The sequence below is a fragment of the Propithecus coquereli genome, unplaced genomic scaffold (genome assembly GCF_000956105.1).
Source record: "Propithecus coquereli isolate 6110/MARCELLA unplaced genomic scaffold, Pcoq_1.0 Scaffold25, whole genome shotgun sequence".
Taxonomy (NCBI): Eukaryota; Metazoa; Chordata; class Mammalia; order Primates; family Indriidae; genus Propithecus; species Propithecus coquereli.
The window spans coordinates 7403992-7426430 of record NW_012148063.1 but is presented as its reverse complement, the minus strand read 5'-3'; the positions used below and the strand labels follow the sequence as shown (position 1 = coordinate 7426430).

Here is a 22439-nt window from a genome sequence, read left to right as displayed (position 1 = left end):
GTGAACTCCATCAACCACACAGGCGACTTCTAAAGCAAATGAAACGATCACGGGGTCTCAAGTTTAATAACAACATTAGTTACCATTCATTGAGTGACTGCTCCATGCTGTCCAAGGCATTCTGTATTCTTAGTCTTATAAATTTACCCTTGCAATGATTCTACGACAAGAAATCAATACATCTACAGCACCGTATTTTTTATGTAATTAGAAAAGGAGAGAAAAGGAAGAAGGAGAAAGAGAAGAGCCACGTGAAAAAGCCGGGACGTTGGATAAACTGAGCAGTTTTACAAATGAAGGAGGAGGGAGCCCGGACAGGGCGCTTGATCATCTCTTGAGTCGCGGAGGGTTGGGAGGGAGAGTACAGGGAGCACATGGGACTTCTTGGGAGGCTGTGTTTGCTGTTTCTCTTTAATTAGCACCTCTTTAATCGTATGCACCTGGGGTGACTAAGCCGTGCAGAGTTCTGAAGGGAGCTGCCATCAAGATCATCCACTTAGTCATTAAAACAAGATCCTCTGATCAGGAAGGAAAGTGTCTAAATAATGTTTTAAAACCCAGTTCATACCGTCATCGTATACAACGTAGGCCTCTTCCGTGGGTGTTTCCGTGTCCGTCTCCAAGCCTGAGAATTCGTCTAGCGGAGAAAGAGGGGAGGCATCACCCACTGTTTCCCCATCAGCCGCTGCCCAGGCGCAGCCCCAGGGTAACAGTTCATCCCCAGGAGCAGTCTCCTTAGCTTTTGCAGAAGGAAAATCACCACGACGCTGGAATGGAACCCACACTTTCTCTCCTCCAGGCTCAGAAAAGGGCAATCCACATGCCTTCCCCACTCAAGAGCAAACAGTTCTTCTGCGTTCCCACAGCACTCTCCATCCTCCGCCCTCCACCCCCCACCAGCCTGCCCGCCCTGGGTGCCAGGGAAGGGCCTTCTCAGAGGGCAGCCAGGAGAGTGGGGAGAGTGAAGCTTGGTGCTAATGATGGTGGCAAAAATCCCCTCGCATGTGAACTTCTCTGTTCATCAACCTTCATTCCCTCCATTCCCTCGATCTTGCTCTGGAATATTCTAGAAGCAGGGTGATTGTCCCAACTAGGCCAACTGCATCGATGGGAGTTCCCTGTGCTTTTCTACTTCCCTCTAACCTCCCACCCCTTCTCATCAACTCAGGAGATAAATCTGGACTTATCAGATTGCTTGATTTGCATATGAAGTTTGGAAATACTATTTCAATGATCACAAAGTTCTCTTTACAGACAGGTTGGGCTTAATAACCACTAGATTTATCAGGGCTACAGGATTATGCTTTAAATGCAACTTATAGAATTTTAGATGTGATTTTTTGGATATCTTCCAGGAAACCCTACTTAGAACTTTTATTAAAATTCCTGTAATGACTGAACTAATATTATGAGCATGAGTAACACGTGGTCAAGAAAGGTGAGTGATCTAAGCATAACAATGCATTTTTGCCTCTGCTATCTGGGTAGTTTAAGCAGAGGTCTTTTTGAGCAGGTGCGATGGTATCAATTACATTATTCCTCTGCTTGGAGGATACAGATGTGGCTATCAAAAGGAGAACATCTCACTGTGGTTGATAAAATCTGGAGGCAAAAAATTTTATAACTCAAAAAATTCAAAGGAATTCCTTCCCTTTTTTTGACCCCAAGCCCACATCAATTACATAGAACTCTCTAACTCACTGCACTCTTCAAAGGGGGTGAGGTGGGAGACAACAGGAAGAAATAACCATGATTTGTTGGACGCCTTATATGCAGCAGCCACTTTTATGTATACATTGTTCGAGTTAATCCTCACAACAAACCCTCAAGGTTCGTTGGGCTTATAATACCCACACTTCCCAGGCAGGGGCAGCAAGGCTCTGAGAGGATTTACGACGTGCCTGGAGACACACAGATGGTGAATGACAGCAAAAACAGAACTTAAACTTCAAGCCCTCTGGCTCTAAAGACCATGTACTTTATACTTCATAAAACTGCCTCCATTTTTTAAAAGTTGAACTAATCAATCAAATTCTTTCTGAGGCTTAAGGTGCTCTATTAGAATCATCATTCCACAGTGCAGTGAAAGGGAAATTGAGGTAGAAAGTATGTAAACTCCAATATAATTATTCTACCAGTCTTTTTTTTTTTTGAGCCCACTTCGAATAACATCATGAATGTGATGTTGCCAGAATAAACTCCACCGGCAGAGGACAGCGACAACCTCATGTTGTCTGTCCCGTCTTCCTGTAGGCCACGGTAAGAAGCCCCCAGGCTCCATTCAGACGCCCAAGAGACACTCCTTGAGGTGGTGACTCAGGCATGTTCTGATGAGGCCAATGAATGTCAACAAGAGAGAAAATGCAAATTATCTACCCGTTACGGGCAGGATGGCCATTTCATGCAACACTATTAAACATGGCTTTTCCTTAGGGCATTCCAATGTCAATATGCCCGGATCCAAGACAGATTACTTCTGGGCCTGTTCAAATCGGACCGTTTTCAGGTCCACATGCCCCAAAGTTCGGGATTATCTTGCCATTGTTTCCTGGCCTACCATTTTCTTTCCCTTGTCAATTTAATTTTTAGAAACATACTCCTGCTTTTCCTCATTATCGGTTCAGTTGCATTTCTTCTCATTATTGCTTTTAGCCAAGTCAAAAATGAATACACTGTGCAGCGTTTGCATCCCAGGATAAACAAGGAAAGGGGAAAGTACATCATTTCCTTCACGGATTCCGGTGTTAACGGTAATTCCTTAAGGTGCTGAAATGCTCCAGCGCACGCAGCAGGCCTCAGAAATGCAAACCAAGATCACCTCTTGAGATGAGTGACAGTAAATCCTCTGGGATAAGGAAACATCTTACTGAGTGATTCAGTGCTCTTTTTTTTTTTAAGGCCAAATAAACGCAGGCATAATTTTTCTAAAATAGCACCATGCTGACTCCAAGTAAAAGTCACTTCCAGATGTAATGAAGTATATTTACAATTTTTTAAAAAGGCTGACCACATGAATTTGCCCCACCAGGATGCCATTTTGAACCATTTGGAACTACATAAAACTGGATGTTTTATATTAATAAGTCCACCTGGCATCAATGGTAAAAGTCTCAATCTTGTCACATAAAAGTAGCTGTGAGCCATCAACTATGGTAGTGTAGTTTATTCTCTTCAGTAGATTATCCAAATAGTTAGTGAAAAATGTCACCAATGAATTAAGGCCTTAGCTCCAGAAATAATCAAAATATGTGAAAAAAATTATTCTCAGTAGAAGTTTAGAGAAAAAAGAGTTTAAATGACAGCCATCTGACACTCAAGTATGTTTGCACATTGTACGGTTGGTCCAGCTCAAATGAATTGTCAGTTCTTCCCTTTGTACTTTCTGTCTTGAGAGCAGGCTGTGGTGGGGCAGAGCCATTTTCTGTAATGACTGATGTTTTCCTGTAACATGCAACAAAGTCACTTTACAAATTCTTGAAGATGTTCAGCTGTCTGGTCACATTTCCAAACGTACACGATATCACCAGATCTGTAGACACAGAACCTGAAAGACAAACAGCACCAACTTTTACTCTTCAGTTAGAAAATGGAGCATGCCTGTCTCTTAGGTGTTGTTTAGATACCCAAAGATGCATAATTAGGCACCACAAGGAATTAGGGATGAAGCAGAAGACATTGTCTCAACTGCAAGGAGCTTATTACCTAATGGAGAAGTCGGATCAGACTGAGCAAAAACAAAACAAAAAAACAAAAGCAAAAACACCCAGAAAAACCACGAGTATGTGTAGAGAGAGAGAAAGATATGCAACAACAATGCACCAGAACAATCACATAACGTGTGTCTCTGTCTATAGGAATCTACACACAAGGACGACACCCATGACACATGAGGACGTGCACATAAATGTAAGTGTTGGTGAAGATGTAGAGAACGTGGGACCCTCAGACATTACACGTGGGCATGTAAAATGGTGCAGCTGCTGAGGGAAAACACTTTGGCAGTTCTTTAGAGGGGTAAACGTTACCACTTGACATAGCAATTACACTCCCAGCTATATACCCAAGGGAACTAAAAACAGGTATTTGGAAAAAAACCTTGTACGTAAATGTTCATAGCAGCGTTATTAATAATAACCAAAAGGTGGAAATAACCCAAATGATCATTGACTGATGAATGGATAAAAACTGCTATATCCGTATGTATGATGGAACAGACAGAATGAAGTAGTGATATATTCTACAATGTGGATGAATCCTAGAAACAATTCTGCTAAGTGAAAGAAATCAGACACAAAAAGCCACATATTATATGATTCCATTTATACGAAATGTCTCGAATAGGTAAATACACAGAGGGAGGAAGTAGATTAGGAGTTTCTAGGGGCTGGGAGGAGGGAGGGGTGGGAGTGACTGCGAATGGGGACAAAGTTTCTTCTGTGGGTGATGAAAATGTTCTGGAATTTGACAGTGGTGGCAGTTGCACAACTCTGAATATAATAAAAACCACTAACTTTAAAAGGATGAACTTTATAGTATGTGAATTATATCTCAATAGAGCTATTAAGATTTTTTAAAAATTTAACTTCTTACCACAAAAAAAATAATAAATTATCACTTTTAAGAGAAAAGAATAATACTAACAATATGGGGGAAGGAAACGTTGGGAGGTGACAGATGTGTCCTCGGCCTGGGTGAGGACGGTGGTGTCCCGGGTGTATTCTTACACCGAGCTCATCGAGGTGTGGATTAAATATGTACGGCTTGTTCTGTGCCAGTCATACCTCAATAAACTGGTTTAAAAAGATTAAAAGATAAAATTAACTATGATTAGAATTAATACAAGAAAGAAAATGTTAAAGTTGTTAGTGGCAACAGAAATAAAAAAGGAAGAGAAGCCACACAGAAGTATTATTAAAATAATAAATTATAGTACATTAAAATATCATATGAGGATGGTTTGTTGCTGTCCCCAAATTTAATTTTTTCCCAAGACTTTGCACTGATTTGTACTTATTTTCAAAATGTTGACCTTCAGCTTGGACTAGGGAACCAGGAGACCAGATAGGAGTGAATGTGTATATTATCATTTGCAAAGAAAAGAAGAAACAAAAATGCCAAGAAAAAATATTGACTTTCATGCCAAATAAATGTCCAAAAATACAAAGTAAATAAAAACACACTAGAAGGCCTAAATAAAAGCAGACGAAATAAAGTGCAAAATAACAGCAATAGAAAGTAAAACCAAATCCAAAATAGTCACTCTTTTGTTTCCAACCAATTATTAAGTAATTGTCTGTTTTAATTATACCTCAATCTTTAAAATTAAGCACATTAATGTATGCAGAAGAAGTCAAGGAAAGTGACATAATGTTTTAATAGAAGAAATTCAAGGGTAAATTCAAATTTATACTCACAGGCTAAACGGACAGCAAGAATTTTCTTCCCAATGGTCTTCTTCCTTCATGTTTCCTTGTTCTTCGGTGCGAATTTTTTAGACGTGTCAAGTTTTCCTGCTTATTTGGACCTTTTCCATGGGAAGACTAACTTCAAACAGAATTCTCATGTTGGATACAGCATTCACGTTCAAACTGATTGTGCTTAGCGTGGTTAATGATTTGCTGGTTAAGAATTTCAGGTGTGCAAATGATTCCTGAAATGAAGGCTCCTCACTTTGCCTTAGTTTAGAAAGACATCAGCTTTATAGCCAACACTGTAATTCATTTCAAACCGAGGAAAAGAAGATGAATTTATCTCCTCCGTGCCTGGTGCAAATCTAGGATGATTTCTTCCAAAACAGTTTGAACAGGGGACTGAGTGGAAGGATGGACGAAGGTGTTCTGGCTCCTACTCTTTACGGAGAATGAGCTGCTCTCAGAAGGAAGACAGACCCGCATCAGGCAGCAGGACAGCCCAGACCAGGATGGCAAAGCAGGGAAAGGCACGTCCTGACCCAGCTGAAAGCCCAGGCTCCCACAAGAAGGCTGGCATGTGAGGGTTAGCGTTTTCCAAGGGGAGCGCTGCTCAAAAAAATGTTCATCTGCCAAACGTGATTGAGAAATACTACTTTTCTTGGAGATTCACAACAAGACTATTCAATGATCTAAATGTTCCAACAGAAAGAAATTTATCCAACCTGTAGAAATCACGTAGTTAATCACAGAACCTTCTTTTAAAAAAAAAAAAATAAACAACTACTAATCTTCTAATATCCATTGGAACACACTTTGGGAAATGCTAGTCCAAACTAATAATGTCATCAGTTTCAGCTAAATTTTTGACTTGGGTTGTGATAAGAGTTGCCAGATTAAACACAAGATGCCCAGTTAGCTGATTTTAAATGAACAGCAAATAACTTTTCCATATAAATATGTCCCACGCAATATTTTTATTTGCTAAACCTGACAACCTTAGCTGTGGCACAGTACTGTCAAACGCACCTGCTGGGATTAAAAACGCTTCTCCTGCTGCCCTGCTGTGCACAGCACTCACCCTCCCCTGCAGGTTTCGCCATGCTACTCTGGAATGCCGCATGCTCGTGCACCGGGCAAGGGGGCACCAATAGAATCAGACAGGTTACCTTCCTCGGGGTAGCACTCCGGGATCCCATTTGAGCCCATTATCAGGTTGCCTCCATTGTCACGCTGCTGCAGGGTTCCAGGGGGACAGGTGGGGACCGGGGTGGTGGGTTCAGGGGTGGTGGTGGTCGTTGTCCGCGTAGTGGTTCGGATTGTGGTCGTTGGGCGCATAGTGGTTGTGCGGCGGGTGGTGGTTGTGCGGCGTGTGGTGGCGGTCGTGGGCCGCGGAGTGGTGGCAGTCGTGGGCCTTGGGGTCGTAGTGGCAGGCAGGGGTGTCGTAGTAGTGGTAGGCCGCGTGGTTGTGGTGGGGGGATGGGTGGTTGTTTTGATGACCTCCAAGCCCACCAGGGGCTTCCCACCAAGACTCAAAATTGGCTTATCCTGGGCACTGGCCAGGGGTGTGCCGTGTCGCCCCTGCCCAAAGAGGGGGAGGCCGTCTGGACTCACCACGGGGGTCCCTTCCAGATCTGAAACAAAATCAGCCGAGAGCCACGCAAGAAGGTGAAACAATCCACAGAAAATAAGAGCAGGTGATAAACACCTTCCCGGAGCTCACGCATGGTTATGTTTCAGGCAGTGAAAGGCAAAGAGATAATTATCATGCATGATAAAAAGGACAACAGCTGAGGCGGCAATATCTACTGCTGTCCGGAAATTCCTGGGCTTATTCTAGTGTTTACTGCTCTGCATTACCGCACATAAATATGTAATATTTCATGAGTGTGCCCGTTATGCTGAGATAACTCTCAGTGTCTAGCCAAGGAGGTAATTCTTGCGCCTCCTCTCTCCTATTCCTAAGGAGGAAAGTGCTACTTCCAACCAGGAGCGGCAAACTGTTTCTGTTAAGGGCAGGGAGTAAATATTTTAAGCTTTATGGGCCAGATGGTCTCTGTTGCAACTACTCAACTCAGCTCTTGTAGTGCAAAAAAGTCAACAGGCAATACGTAAATCACACATAACAAATGAATTTGACAATGCATAAATAAATGTTACTGTGTTCCAATAAAACTTTGTGTATGGACACTGAAATGTGAATTCTAATCATTTTCTTCTTTTTTTAGCAATCATTTAAAAATGTAAAAACTATGCTGAGCTCCTAGGCCTTAGAAAAACACGCAGCAGACAGGGTTTGGCCTGCAGGCCATCGTTTGTAGACCCCTCCACTAAACTGCCCAATTTCAAGAACAGAGTATAAAGACACATTTTCTAGAGGGCGGAGGCTGCAGGAAAAGTAGAAGTAAAGCTGCATGATGGAAAACACTGAGTTCTACCTCTTTCGAGGCTCTTCTGCCCACGTGACTAAAAGTAACAGGACCAAGGACAACCATTAAAAAGGAAGGAGTGGAGAAGTTGTTACTCTACAACTCTTCAGTAGACTTTTGTTCCTTAAAAGCCATTCTCACTTACCCACAATGGTCCGGCCATCCCCTCCCAGTTTAACCCGAAGAGGATTTCCATGTGAATCCTGGAGGTACCTTCCTTCTGCATTCAGTACTAACCCACGATCAAGGTCCACAACCTGAATCCGTGACATAGATTAAAGAATACATTGAACGTTCCAAAACATTCACATTAGTTCAACTACATGAACATATGCACGAGTAGGACATATTATTTTTGTCAGTATAATTATAAGGTTTAAAAAAATAAAGTATAAACCAGTTATATTTCATATTATAATTGCTTACCCATATAATTTATAAATTGTTTTAAGTTTCTCATCTATACAAAAGATGTTCAAAATATTTTTACCATTAAGTACATTATGTCTAATGCTGGAAAACAGAAAACAACACAAGTGTCTATCAATTGAGGGAAGAGACTAAATAAATTATGGCCCATCCATGTGGCAGAATACTATGCAGCCAATAAAAAAGATAAGGGAATTCTACATATATTGACCTGTGCTGAACTCAGATTACGGGGATGATTATTTTGCAAAGATAAAAATATATTAATTTGTGTGTATATAAGCTTAAGACTGCAGAGAAAAAAATTCTGGAAGGATATACCCCAAACTATTAACAGTGATCATCACCAAGAAGTAGTTGGGGGTTGAGGATGCTTATTTTCTTTTTCATACATTTCAGAATTGTTTTAACTTCTTGCAATGAACATATATTTTTAGTATATTAAAAACATGTTTCCATTTGTTGTTAATATTAAAAATCAATGTTGGTATAGCTAAAAGAATATAATTTGCAATAATATTGCCTAAAATACTATGTATACAAAAATTTCATATTCTAAGAAACTATAAACTTTGAAAAAGGCAATTATTGTCTCTATTAAGGAACAAGTTCATGCTCTTTGCTGGTAGTTCTCAAAGTATGGCCCTGGACCCAAAGCCTCAGCATTACATAGGAACTTGTCATAAACTCCAGTCACCCAGCCCCACCCAGACCTGAATTTGACAAGCCCTCCAGTGATCCTGAGCTGGCTGACATCTGAGAACCACAGCTCTGCACAGTCTACAGAAGGAAGCCCAGTGAGCAGGCCATGCTGTTGGGTGCTGTTTCAGTAATTAAAACAAAATTTATATAAATCCTACTTTTGAAATCCACCCCATTCTGTTTCAATTCAAAATTGTTTGCAATGACATTTTGCTCTAGTATGCATTGTTCCTATTATAAATTTCTTTTCCTTTGAGAAATAGCAAAATGCATCATTAGATCACCTATGGCTAAAAATTTCATTAAGTCCTTTTAATGTTTTCCTAAACCTTATTGTTGTAAGTGGGAAGTTTTGACTGAGAATTCCAGCATAAATAATTTTTTTTATTCTTTGAAAACATATTTTTAAATTCCTGAATACTGTAAAGCATTCTTTCCATTAACCTTAACCCACCGAAAACCCCTAAACATTTATCTTAACTCTTAGCAGTTAAAGTTATTTAATTTAGACATACATAAAGTATTAATGCATGATTTTAGTCAAACAACAAATGTTGGAAGCTTCAAGAGATGATGTAATAAAATTGCCTATATAATTCAGAGGAGGTTTTTTTTGTTTGTTTTTACTCTGCTTCCTTTTATAAAAGATTTGAGTCAACTTACAGAAAATATGTATAATATTTGATTAAACTATAAACAAAAAATAAAAAAAAATACGGCTATTCGGACAGGGAAAAGATAAGTTCATTTGAGAAGCCCTTCGTTTGCTCCATAATGGCTGTGGTTGGGCCATACATACGGTTGTTTGACCTTCCCCACCAGTCAAGGCAAATGAAAACCAAAGGCCCATGCCTCATCTCCCTAGCTATAAGAAGAAAACAAACTAGTTACTTGGGAGAACAAAAGATCTTTCTGAGCATTGAAAGAAAGCATATCCAAGTATCTTCACATATGAATAGTAATGTTCACCATATTTCTTTTCTCAACAGCATGCAAACAACTTGTATGTGTAAGGAAATGTACCCTACCCACTTTGTTCCTTGAGGGCCATTGATAATTCTCTGTCCATTCGGTTTTCCATTACTACCGGGAAGAGCTTTCCCTTCTACATTTGGTCTGCCATTATAACCTACATGGTACAAAAAAAACAGTAACAGAGCCTGGTCAGTGCAATGTTTAACATTCCTGGAAAGTTGGCTTCATGTCAAACTGTAAGTAGCAGCACATCATTCCTAATGGAAACACTAAACAGAACATTAAACCAATAGTTCAAATATCTTAAATAATGACAGTCTTAAATTGCGACTTCTGCATGACAACTATGAATGTCTATTAAGAGTATAGTAAAGTTACAGTTTTCTGATAATACAGGGGGCGTGAGCATGTGCGGCTTAAGTAAAATTGCCATGTAAAGCTTAAGCCCTTAGTAGCTATAGCTTTATTTTAGCCATTTGGAAGCTGGAGGGGGGAAAATTTGGAAGGATAGAGAAAATTGTCTCCAAAATGCACTAGAAGCTGTCCTGCTTTTCTCGGCATGTCATACTAAACATGACAACTATTTCCACCTGACTCGGGTCCCAGTCATCACCTGCCCAGTATGAGTGTGCAGTGCGGCTGCTTGAGAAGCGCTAGTATTTGCTTAGAGAGGAGGGAGAAAGTGCCGCAGTGCCCTGCAGCTGTCTCGTCCCTCTGCACCGCGTGTGGAGCCGTTTCTCATCAGCTACCATCCGCCCTGCTCCAGCCTCACTGTGCGTTGTGCTTGGGCTTCCTGCCGGCTGTGTGCAGGTCAGACACATTTCTCTCACTCCTTCGTTTGTTCATTAAATATTTATTGAGTTCCTGCCATGCTCAAGGGAATGTTGAATTTTACATCTATTATCGGGGTGTTAGGTTTGCTTAAAATAGTCAATCTTAGTGGAAACCTGACCTTGATAGGGGCATTGTTCTATGTCTTTACATTGGACTGAAATAACAATGCATTGTACAGATTAACAAATAATACATTCGTTCAAGAATGTTCTATGTAGCCCCAATTACATGAAAAGAGAGTTCAAGGCATCACTTAACTGAATGCAAATTTATGGTAAATACCTTAGACCCTTCCCTGGGGTCCACACAGACTGCAGTTCATAGCTGTCTATGCTCCATCCTCTGTTCTAGAAATACAAGGCACGCATTTGCCTGTGATCTCTCTGTGTGACAACCGTCTTTACCATGCATTTTCTGGAGGTTTTAGACAATATTCACTGACTGTAATGTCTGAGCAATTCATATCCAAGACATTTGAGCTTCTCCCAGGGTTTGTTCGATTGAGTTTTGTGTGCAGGAGATGAGAACAAAAAGAACAAGATGAGTCTACTACGTATCTAATTCCTTACTGTGGATTCCTTAAATACACGCTAGCACTTGAACTAAGAAGAATCTAACATACAGGACCCTGAGTCTGACATCATGGCTGCTACACATTTTCACAGATTAAGAGGGTAAGTTACGGAATTCGAAGAGGCAGTATGGGACAGTGAATGACAGACGGCTGTGCAACTAGACCATTTGGGATTGGAATTACAGCCACTCCACAGCTGTCTGACTTCAGGCAAGCCACTCATGTCCCTGAGCTCTGGCTTCCTCATCTGAAAAACAGGAGTCACGATGCAAACCCTAGAGACAGTTAAGAGGATGAAATAACATTACATGTGCAAAGCTCTCAACACAGTGCTGAGACATAGTAGATACTGCTTATTTTATTCATGGCCTCAGGAATTGCCATGAACACTACTGAGCGCCTTTTAAAAACAGGTTAAGCGACTGTTTTTACAAATTACCTTGTCGGTAGGGGGGTCTCCCAGTCTGGCGGGAGAGAGGATTCCGGAATCTGGAATGCATCATCCGCTGGCGCAAGGAGAGCATCGGGGTGGTGGAGTAGCTGGGAGGGGCGCGGGTGGCAGACCGCGGCCACGAAGGCGTCCCCGTGACGGGACTCGCGGTGGCAGGGCTGCGAGGCGGCAGTCGGGGAGGTAGGTGGGAGGCCCTCGGAGGGCTGCCTGGAGGAAGCGGCAGAGGTCGCTTCCCGGGAGCGGCGCTCTCTTCCTGCGCCAGGCTCCCTCTGGGAGGAGACCGCACGGCAGGCTCCCGCTGGTCCTTGGCGAGGCTGCCATCAGCATATTTGCTGCCCTTGGGCGTGGAGGTAGAGGGCCACTTGGACACAGAGGAAGACAGAGGGTCTTCCTTTCCTCCTTTTAGAAATCCCGCGTCCTCCTCCTCGTCCTCCGCGGAGACTGACTGCTGGGATTTGGACGGCAGGGGCCGCCTGGAAGGAGGCTGGGTCTCCCTGGGTGTGGCCTGGTCCGCGCCCCGCTCCTTCTGCCCCGCTGGCGGCCCTACCCTGCCCGGGACGCGGGTGCGGGTCTGGGGCCCGCCGGGCCTCGGCCAAGAGCCGGCGTGTCCGCTCCGGGGTCTGTCCTCGGCGCTCCCCGCAGGCGACTCCACCTGACTGTGCTTGGGCAGGGGCAGGGTGGCGTCCTTGGCGCGGGCGGGGGCCAGGACTTCCGTGCTGTCGCTGTCATTGCTGCTCTGGGAATCCTCGTCCTGGCTCCGGCGCCCCGTGTGCAGCACCCCTCGGGAGCTTGCGGTGTACGGGTCCGAGAGGGCATGGGCGCCGCCCTGCGACGTGGGGCGGGGGCGCCCGGCCTGAGCTAGCGCGAGCTTGGGCTGGGAAAGTGACCGCCCCGAGTCCTTGCTCTGGGGGGCGGAGGGCTGGTGCTGGGACGTGGAGACGGGTGGCGGGGGCTGCCTTTCTGAGGCCCGGCCTGGTGTCATCCTTCTGGGAACACTGGGCGCAGGGTGGTGCTGTGACCGTGCTGCGGGAGGACGAGCAGAGGACAGCTGGCGGCCCAGGGACACTGGCTGCGTTTTGGGAGAATGACCCTCCATGTCCACGTCTGTGCTCTGCTGAACGTCCTGCGCCTTAGAGGACAGAGAGGAGGATTTGCCCTGAGAATGTACATCTGTCCCTGCGGATTTGGGGTTCTCTGGGACAGGCTCCTTCCGGTGCAGACCAGCCCCTCTCTGGGGGCTTCTTCTTAGGGGGTCCCATCCCCGAGAGGTGGTCTGCCTGGAGGAGGAAGGCACGTGGTCATTTACCACGGTGGCAGAAAGTGGCTTCTCATCCTCCCCGTCTCCATGGATACCTGAGCCGAGCCTGGGGACGGAGGCTGGGTGAGAGTGAGCCCTTGAGTGGGCTCGGGGGGGCACCGTGGACTGTGGGGAGCTGGAGGGCTGCAGCCGGAGTCCCCGGCCGCTGCCAAATCTGTTCAGAAACCTGCCATTGGCTGCAAAGGGCTTGTGTCTGAGCAAACTCAAATGTCCAGAGGCAGGCCGGGCCCGCAGCGTCTGGGCAGTGGCCTCCGCCGGCCTCCCGCTGTCTTCTGCGTCACCATCACTGTCGCCCTGGCCATCAGAAGCGTCTGCTCCCTCAGAGACCTGTGTCCTGGAGGAAGACATGGTGGACCGTGATGGCGCGTTAGAGTTGGCGGCTGGGGCTTCATGACCATCCCTCCAGCCCCTGGAGGGCAGAGGGCCCGGGTGCGGTTGGGTGGGCAGCAGCCGAGATGACCCCCGATGGGGTGGAGAAAGTCTCGATGGTGGGGCTGAGGCGCTGAAATCTTCCTCCACGGCCCCAGAATGGGGTGCCCTCCATGCCGGTGAGGCTGGTTTTGTGCCATGGTGCATGGCGCTTCTGTCCCGCAGGACGCTGGAGGCAGACTGGCGGCTGGGCGACAGGGCTGGCCAGGGCTGGGCCGGCCTCTTGGGAGGTGGCTGCTGCGCAGACGTGTCCTTGGGGTGGAGGGAGCCTGCAGCTCGCTCGTCTTCGTCTGGGTCCACCGAGTCATTGTCGGCAGAGCTGGCAAGCGGGTTGGCAGAGGAGCCCCCAGCAGGACGGTGAGAGGTGCCCTGGGTGGCTGTGTGGTGGGCGGGAGTGGCCGCCGAGGAGCGGGGGTGGGCGGTCAGCGAGGAGCCACGCTTATCTGCACCTTCCTTCCGGGGCAGCACGGGAGCCCTGCCAGAAGCAACCACGGAGTGCCCATGCCTGCTTGGTGGCCTCAGAGTTCGCTTCTGGTCTTGGCTCTCCGAGGGCGAGGCTGGAGGGTCCTCCAGGGAATCTAGCTCCTCCTCCTCGGTGACCTCCGTCGACTGAAGACCCAACTCTTCAGTCTTCTTAGGGCGAAGCGGGAGTTTTCTGGGCAACCCACCATTAGCCAATATCTTGTTCTTCAAGTCAAGGAGAGGGTCCTTGACATTTCTATCTTGGGGAGAAACAGGCAAATGAGTGTGTTTTGAGGAAGCTGCAGCTTTTGGAGAAGATGAGGGAGGCTCAGGTTTTTGAGGTTTCCAATTACCCTCCGTGTTCTGCTGAACATCACTGCTCCTGGCTATAACAGATTTAAAGAATTGACTGTCAAAGAAGAAATTCAAAAGCTGTGTGACAAAAAGTGAGCATTTAAGATGGTGATGTGGAGGCATTTCAAATCAGTAATCATAACTGATAACTTCTAATGCCTTAGAACACTGAAAACTTATTTTCCCAATGATAGTGTTCTTTTTTAAAGCTCTATCTTGCTTTTAAGTAACAGATACAGTCCCAGAAAATATATGTGAATTGAATCTCCATAAATTAAATCGGATTATATCATAGCTTATCTGAAGGAATTCTGAAATAGTACTTTGAATTAATTCATTGATTTTGTAAATGCAAAATCGTATGTAGGATTTTCTTATTATAACTAATTGTCAGGATATTACACATGCATTATAGCTGTTCTTAATAGGCATGAAATACATATAAACCTCATGCAAAATGCTCAATGATGATCTATCTTCAAAACCACATGGGAATGCGTTGTGTGTGACAAGCAACCGATTTGAAATTTTTGAGGCATTACAAAGGGTTCCCTATTCCCCCAACATGTCCTTCCTTACTTCTTCCTTCTTGCTTAAAATGCCTTTAATAATAAATACATTTACAATTCTAAAATAAGGCTTAAAATAAAAAGGCTCCTTGGATAAGCAGGCATTATATAAAATGCACCCTGAATTGCCCTGTGGAGAGCAGGATTGGCTGAGGGAAGAGCTCCTACAAGGGGAGAGGAATCTGTACATCAGTCAGGGATCCACAGGGAGCAAACTTCGTATATTTCAGTTTTTCCCAGGACAAAACTGTTTCATATCACAGTCTACCACGTGTCCTCACAGCACAGAACGGAGGAGGGTGCTGCCAACATCTGGCGTAAATGTGGGGAAGTGGAAAAGAAACCCCAAACCATTTCACTCCAGTTTTGGATCTTTAACTTGTTTGGCTTTGATACTGATCAGATAAGCGAGACAACTGAAATCCTTCTGAGTGAGGCTTCTCTCCTAAATAACGGAATACAAACTAAACATTTTTAAATGCTCTGTACAAATTAAAGTGAGCTAACGATGAAAATTGTCACATTACACTTGTAAAAATGTTCTTTCCCTTTCACAATAAGCCCCAAATTAAACAGTGGTATAAGATGAATCATATAACTAATACATCAATATTATAATAACAATTAATGTTATCAAACAATCAATAACATTTTAGTCTTTGGGGAGACTAATTTCTAAAGGGACTACAAAAATATTTTAGAAATCAATAAGCACCTTAGCCCCCCAAAAATCATCAACTGAACAGTTCTAAACCCAAGAGCATGATTCAAAGAAACACAAAACAAATAGCACGAATGAAGAGAGAGAGAAAAGAGAGCCACAAACGCAATGCTTACTTGTTGGCATAGCGACAACGAAGGCTTTGGAGTGAGGTCCCAGGCCTCTCCTGTTTGCAGCCCGGATTTTGAAAAGATAGCGTTCCCCAGGCTGCAGACCATCCACCAGGGCAGAAGTAGTGTCTCCAGGATAGGTGAGGGACTTTGCTCCAAATGGTTTGAGAGCCGGGGCGTAGGAAAGAATGTATTCTGAAACGATTTGGCAGACAGTTGGAAGGAGGAAACTGAAAACAGTCCTGTATCCAGCAGACAGACCGCATGGGCAGGATGAATTAGAACGTGCATTACTAAAATTAATACGCTAGCAATGCACGCCAAGTCCCCAGCTGGAGCATGAAGACGCAGCAGAAGGTGATTGCACATTCATCTGGGCAACCAGACAGGGCTACGTATTTAATTAGCTGGCACTTTGCCATCTTAAGCAAATTAAACATATGGAACCCAGGAGGCCAGTCTTCATACAATTCCCTAAAATACTTACACTGTGGGTGTGGTTTCTTAAAATTGTATTTATTTACTAATTTGTATCCCAAATAGAAGAAACTAAGGAAAAAGAAGTGACAGCTGCTAGGAATTGATTCTGAATAGCTTCTGACATCTTCAAGAGTTTTAGTTTATTAAGCTGAGTTATTTTTATTAGCATATTAAGCCAGAAAAATTCCATATTTGAAATATAATTTCATTTTGTAGGAATGATATAAGTCCTTATTCAATATATGCCAATAAGGATATTTCACAGTATTTAAAACTATGATGAAAAGATGTTATAGTAAATAACAGATTTATAAGATGTATAATGTATCCATCTTTAATTGACTATATCTGTAAGTATATAATACCCTTGAAATTTGAAAACCACAGCAAGTTCAGTCCAAGGAACTAAAATATCTCTATGCTTACATAGAAATATTGTAACATAAGGAAGTCGTATTTTAAAACATAATTTTCACCTGCAGCTAAAAACTGTCATGCCTATTTTCCTCTCAAAGAACTCAAGATTTACAAAACGTATCAAATTAATATGAGTAGGAGCTAAGAATAATAATTTAAATTACACAAAAATCAAGCAATTATCAGAAGCATGGGAGATCTTTTCTTTTCCCTAAGCTCTAATCTTTAAAAAGTACATTAATTAAAAAAAATTTTTCAACCAAAAATGCTTTTTCTGCATTTGTCTGGAAAAAAAAACCCACAGCGTTCTTGTCGTATTAAAAATGAATAAACATCATTTGTGGTGGTCAAAAGTAGAATTAAGAGAACCCATTGTCTATAAAATTTTATAATTCAGATTTTGTATGAACTCAATTCATCTGGAAAAAATTTAACCATGTCAAAGTATATTCTTCTATTATATTTTACATTTCTTATACACAGAAAAATGCTCCAATATAATTATGAATTTCAATCCCACCACTACACCCTTACAAAAACTATCTAAGCAGGTAAGATACATGAGTTCTTTTGGACATAAAAACTCAGTAGCTATTATTATTTCTGGCAATAATTAATTGACTGCCAAGGAGCTTCTTTCACCAAAGAGCTATAAACTGAGATGTGGGAGAAGAGAAGAACAAATAAGCAACACGGTAATAAAGTCACTAGAGGTGCAATAACTGACTTTTTTAAAACTAAAAAAAAAGTTGTTCAGCCAATAAATGTCTTAATTCAATTTTTAGAGACTTTTTCAGCATAACAACAATAATTGATAGAGAGGGAGTCAATGTCCAAATTGTCATAAAAAGAATGATCGAAAGGGGCCAACTAAATGTGTATTCTCTTTTGTTTTTGATTTATTCCAGTGGGAAAAATCTGAGCAAGAAGAATAGTACAATCTATTCCCAACAAACCGTAAAGTGAAAAAGTATTAAGTATAGAAAATATCATTCCACATCTACCTTCCTTAACTTCTATTTGTTCCATGAAAAGACATCCTCAAAGATAACTTATAGTTGAATACAAAAAATTTTAATTTTTTCAGTTAAGAAATTCTCAAAGGGGATTAGTGGTAATTTATTGGATTTCTTAAAGCTTACACAAACTTTTATAATAAGTTTCTGGACATATTAGTCTTAAAGTGGTCTCCAAAAATCTAATGACAATAAAAAATATTCCTTTCTTAAATACAAACTCCGTTCCTTTCTACCCTTAGGGTGCATTTGCATAGGCAATGCTAGGGAAGAACCTCAACATGACTCTTTAAAATGTCCCCACACAGAATTCTGAATGGTTCTTAAATGCTTTTATATTAAAAAGAAAAGATTTGGACATTTTAGTATTTTCAACAATTTTAAAATTTAACTAGTTGTGAATCGTTTATTTTTATTCTTTTAAATCTTTAGTATTTTTTTCTATTTTAATGTTATATTTTCCATGACATAAATAAATAAATAGACAGATAATGACAAATAGGAAATAAATCCATCTTCCGGCACTTATTACTTGAGTTTTTCAAACCCACTCAAAATATATATGGTTTCATTAAAGATATTTATGGTCCTACAGGATTTCTGTAACTCCTACTTTCGTGATCTTCCTGGCGCAACGAAAAGATCCATAGCAGAAAAACCAGGGTGTTGTTTGGATGGGTGAAGGTTATGATGTCACACCCATGCCATTAAAAACATCCCTCCTAATGGCAACACCAAAAACCCTTCATAGGAAGACGAAGAGAATAATCACCTTCGCGACTATCTGACTCTTAGTGGAAATGTTGCATGAAATCTCCTTGTCCCTAGGGTTAGCACCTCTTACACGTATGTTGCTTCCCTATTTCTTTTTCAGGCACCAAAGCTGTGGGTAGAGGCAGTGTTTATCAGAATCCATGTATCCGACAGTTCACGGAATGAGATTCCTACCTTTCACCTTCCCCTCGGTCTCTGGTAGTGCATCCCAAGACACAGTGACAACTGTAGGTTTGCCATTGACTGGCCAGACATTCAAGTTTTCAGGAGCTGTGGTAGGAGCTACAAACGAGAAGGAATCGAACATTTTAAAATGCCCTCGCATCACCATCTGAGCTCCACAACTCCTACATCCCCCATTCGTGGAAAAATTGTCTTCCATGAAACTGGTCCCTGGTACCAAAAAGGTTGGGGACCGCTGCCCTAGTGGATATCCCAAAAGTAAATGGCATGCAGTCTCTACGTACGTATGTCTTATTGAAGAGCTACTGTGTTAATTATTATTACGCATGAGGGAAAATTCTATACTTGTTCTTGTGATATAGTGATTTACGTCACTTCAATGAACTCATATAGTGAGTTTAGATCCATCTAGGAAAATGCTTTCAGGAATTCAGAATTTCTCTCATTGCTAAATATTGAAATATACAAAGAAGATTAAAATCCAGCTCCAAATTTTTCTTAATAAAACTTTTAAAGATACAGTTTAAAAGAAAAGAATTGTAGCATTGGATACAAGCAAAATTCTCCCCCAGAATCAAACACAACCTCAGATTCAGAATTTCTCTCATTGCTAAATATTGAAATATACAAAGAAGATTAAAATCCAGCTCCAAATTTTTCTTAATAAAACTTTTAAAGGTACAGTTTAAAAGAAAAGAATTGTAGCATTGGATACAAGCAAAATTCTCCCCCAGAATCAAACACAACCTCAGCCTCAGGAAAGAAAAGTCTCTCCTACATGCAAGAGCCATGCGTTTCCCGGGGGCATTCGTGCATACAGGGATGACTTATGTGTGCTACATGCTGAGACGTAGTGTGCTGCACACGTCAGAACAACATGAACAACCTGCTAGTGGAAAAGGCCAGCAAAGGCTACAACAGGACCCAAGGAAACGGCTCCCTAACTTCTTTCCACTTGTACATAGAAACACGACCAAAATTTAGAGTTCACGTGTCTTTCAAAAATGCCCACGCTAGCCTTTGTCACTACTGGCTTCTTAAACTGTTTACTTTAAATCTTATTTTAGGAATAATTCCCAAATTGAAAATCCAAAGGCCATTTCAAATACAGACCAGATTCTGGTGTTCTTTGGAAGACTGATATACTCCACTTGCCATCTCTTTCACCCTGTGAAATACGGACTGCAAATTCATACACGGTATCTGGAATCAGGTTCTCGATCAACACACGCCTGTTAGTGATTTGCTTGTAATCCCACCTGGCGGATTCCCCCTTTTCTCGATAGCGCACGGTGTACTGTCTGTAAGAAAATGCAACACAACAATATATCCAAATTCTCCGCAGCTGAACACGAGACTAGGTTCTTGCTGTTTTTCCTTTCCCATAAGTGATGACTTCTGGAGATAAGTAGGGAAATCAAAGAGGAGAAAAATCGAAACTTTTGCTTAAGTTCCAGGCAAAGGGGTCTGTAACATAGGCCAGGAAAGATGGAGCTTAGTGTCTTTTTAAGACCAAAAAGTCTTAACTGCTCAAGAGACCAAGCAAAGATTACAAAAGGAAGGAATGGAAAGAAGACAGATTTTATGAGGCCACTACCTTGTCAGGGGTGTGCGTGCGCTTGTGTCTGTGTGGGTGGGAAAGGCACAATATCAAGGACCAGGAAGGACCCAGGGTATCTTGGATCTCCAGAGAAAAAGACAAAAAACCCTCATTTCATGCCAAATCAGGCATGTTTTCTATAGGTTCAAGAAGAAAGGGAACATGTGGTTTTGAGTAGACTTATTACCATGAAAAGGAGCAAAAATGTGTAACAAATAGAGCAGGACAAAGGAACTTAGGAGAGGAACTCCAGTGTGTGATTAGCAGGGAGAGAAATGCGATGTGACCAAACATGGAATATTCAATAACCCCAGACACCTGCATCACCCTGAGAGTTGCAAACACTGTTTACTGGATTCTTTTTAAAAGAAATTTTCTTTGTAGCCTCTCTGCAGGGGAAAGCACTTGATCCATTAAAAATGTGCTGTTTGTTACATTTAGTAAGTTAGGAGAAGGCTTGAGTTGAAGACACAGCACCCCAATTAACACAACAGTTCTGCTAAGAAAACACAAGCCTTCTCGGGTTTCCAGCAAGATGCTGGAAATCAAAGCCCAGCGGCAATCAGGGACACGTCATGTTGAGGAAGGCCGTGCCGCTAGGGAGAGAATCACTATGAATCTTCTGAGGTCTTTCAAAAAAGCAGATGTCTTTTTCCTTGCAGACAGTGAAGGAAACTATCTAATACGAGTAACAGTTTATATATGTATATAATCCCAACATTATGTTCCATTCGTTTTAAAGTACATTCCCTTTTCCTGGTTGTGGATAGGTTCAAAATTAATACATAATAAGTATGCCACCAAATTTGGGGCTTTCTCTTGGTTATAGAAACTATTCAGTCATTGAACACATAAAATTTTGATGGCTATATTCAATCTACCACTAACCAGAAATGGTGTTCCCAGTGGCGTTTTAACATACAAATTATTTTAACCTTATTACTGGTTTTTCTTCTATTGCTATTGCAAATGAATATAAAAACCAGAATAGCACAACATCATGGTCTAAGAGAAAATAAGGTGCATTTTGTTATGCACCAATGAGCTGGACGTGAAGCAATTCAGTGTTGGAAAAATGTCTAATAAGGAACCACTAAGCGTGAAGCATTAAAAAAATGTCCATCATTCTACAGAAAACCTGTCTTACTGTGACTCTTCCTGGGTAACAGGAGGAATGATAAAACTCCCCCCGAGATGGACCCTGCGCACGGACAGAACATGAATGAGACAAGTTAAAACGAATGGAAGCAAAGAAAGAAATGCAATCTAGGAGATTTCCAGACACAAAATCCAACTCTGAGCCAGTGCAATGTGAGGTCTTCTGTGTGTATTACACACAAGACCCTGGTCAAATTTGATTTGTGAGAAATGTGTGACCACACTAGGAAGTAACTACATTGCCATAAAACCTTCCACCATCGAGCTACAAAAGATGCCAGCATCCATGTAAGTCCAAAAGTAACATCATTAAAAACATGTCTTTTTAGGGCCAGAAAGACCACATCTCTCATAAATAAAGACAAAGAAATAAGCAAATGTACCTTGATGCAACAACTTTCTTCTGTTTTTCCAAAACAGGATCCACCCAGGCCACAAGCACAGACTGGGATGACATAACCCGGACAGTGATGTCTTTAGGTACATCCAGTTCATCCTCTTCTGCAATGACAACGGGACCCATAGAAAAGGCTTTCTCTAGCAATGGGCTCTGCCCTGAGTTCCTCTGGACTTGAGTCTACTATTCACCCTATATAATTTTCAGATTGCTTATGCTTAATGTAGACCAAATGAAATGGATAGGAAGTTAAGCAATTATTTGATTGGTCAGTATAGAAAAGCAAAAATCTCCATTCTTGCTTTTCTTAACCACAGCCTGAGAAACAGGCAGTTCACTTTAAAAGCTGCCCAACCCAGTTGACATACGGGACAGTACAAAGTGGGTGCTGGCCCTGGCCAAAGATAGTCCAGGGGACTCAATGTTTTCTCAATGCACACTGCAAGTTTCTTGGAAATAATAAAATTTTTATAGAAACCAAAAGTTTAGGGGAAGAAAAGCTCAATTCACATTTCCTTGGCGATTATGGCATGAAATAAAAATTTGGTTTCAAACAACTGCAAGAATCACATTGGGTTCAACGTCCTCACATTTTAGAATCGGTGATTCCGTGGCATATTAAAATTTATATTCAGATATAAAACAGAAT

At 42.2% G+C, this 22439-nt stretch overlaps 1 protein-coding gene across 1 annotated transcript in view; it reads right to left on the bottom strand.

Annotated features, from left to right (window-relative positions):
- FNDC1 (fibronectin type III domain containing 1) overlaps window positions 1-22439 on the bottom strand; it is a 92679-nt gene that overhangs the window by 19782 nt on the left and 50458 nt on the right. The window contains exons 7-16 of the mRNA XM_012646808.1: window positions 21777-21894; window positions 19749-19936; window positions 18627-18734; window positions 15772-15960; window positions 12350-14397; window positions 11791-12307; window positions 9997-10097; window positions 7983-8094; window positions 6578-7042; window positions 569-637 (exon numbers count right to left, since the gene is read on the bottom strand). Of these exons, the coding sequence (XP_012502262.1) occupies window positions 569-637; window positions 6578-7042; window positions 7983-8094; window positions 9997-10097; window positions 11791-12307; window positions 12350-14397; window positions 15772-15960; window positions 18627-18734; window positions 19749-19936; window positions 21777-21894 (3915 nt within the window). The remainder of the gene's footprint in view (window positions 1-568; window positions 638-6577; window positions 7043-7982; window positions 8095-9996; window positions 10098-11790; window positions 12308-12349; window positions 14398-15771; window positions 15961-18626; window positions 18735-19748; window positions 19937-21776; window positions 21895-22439) is intronic.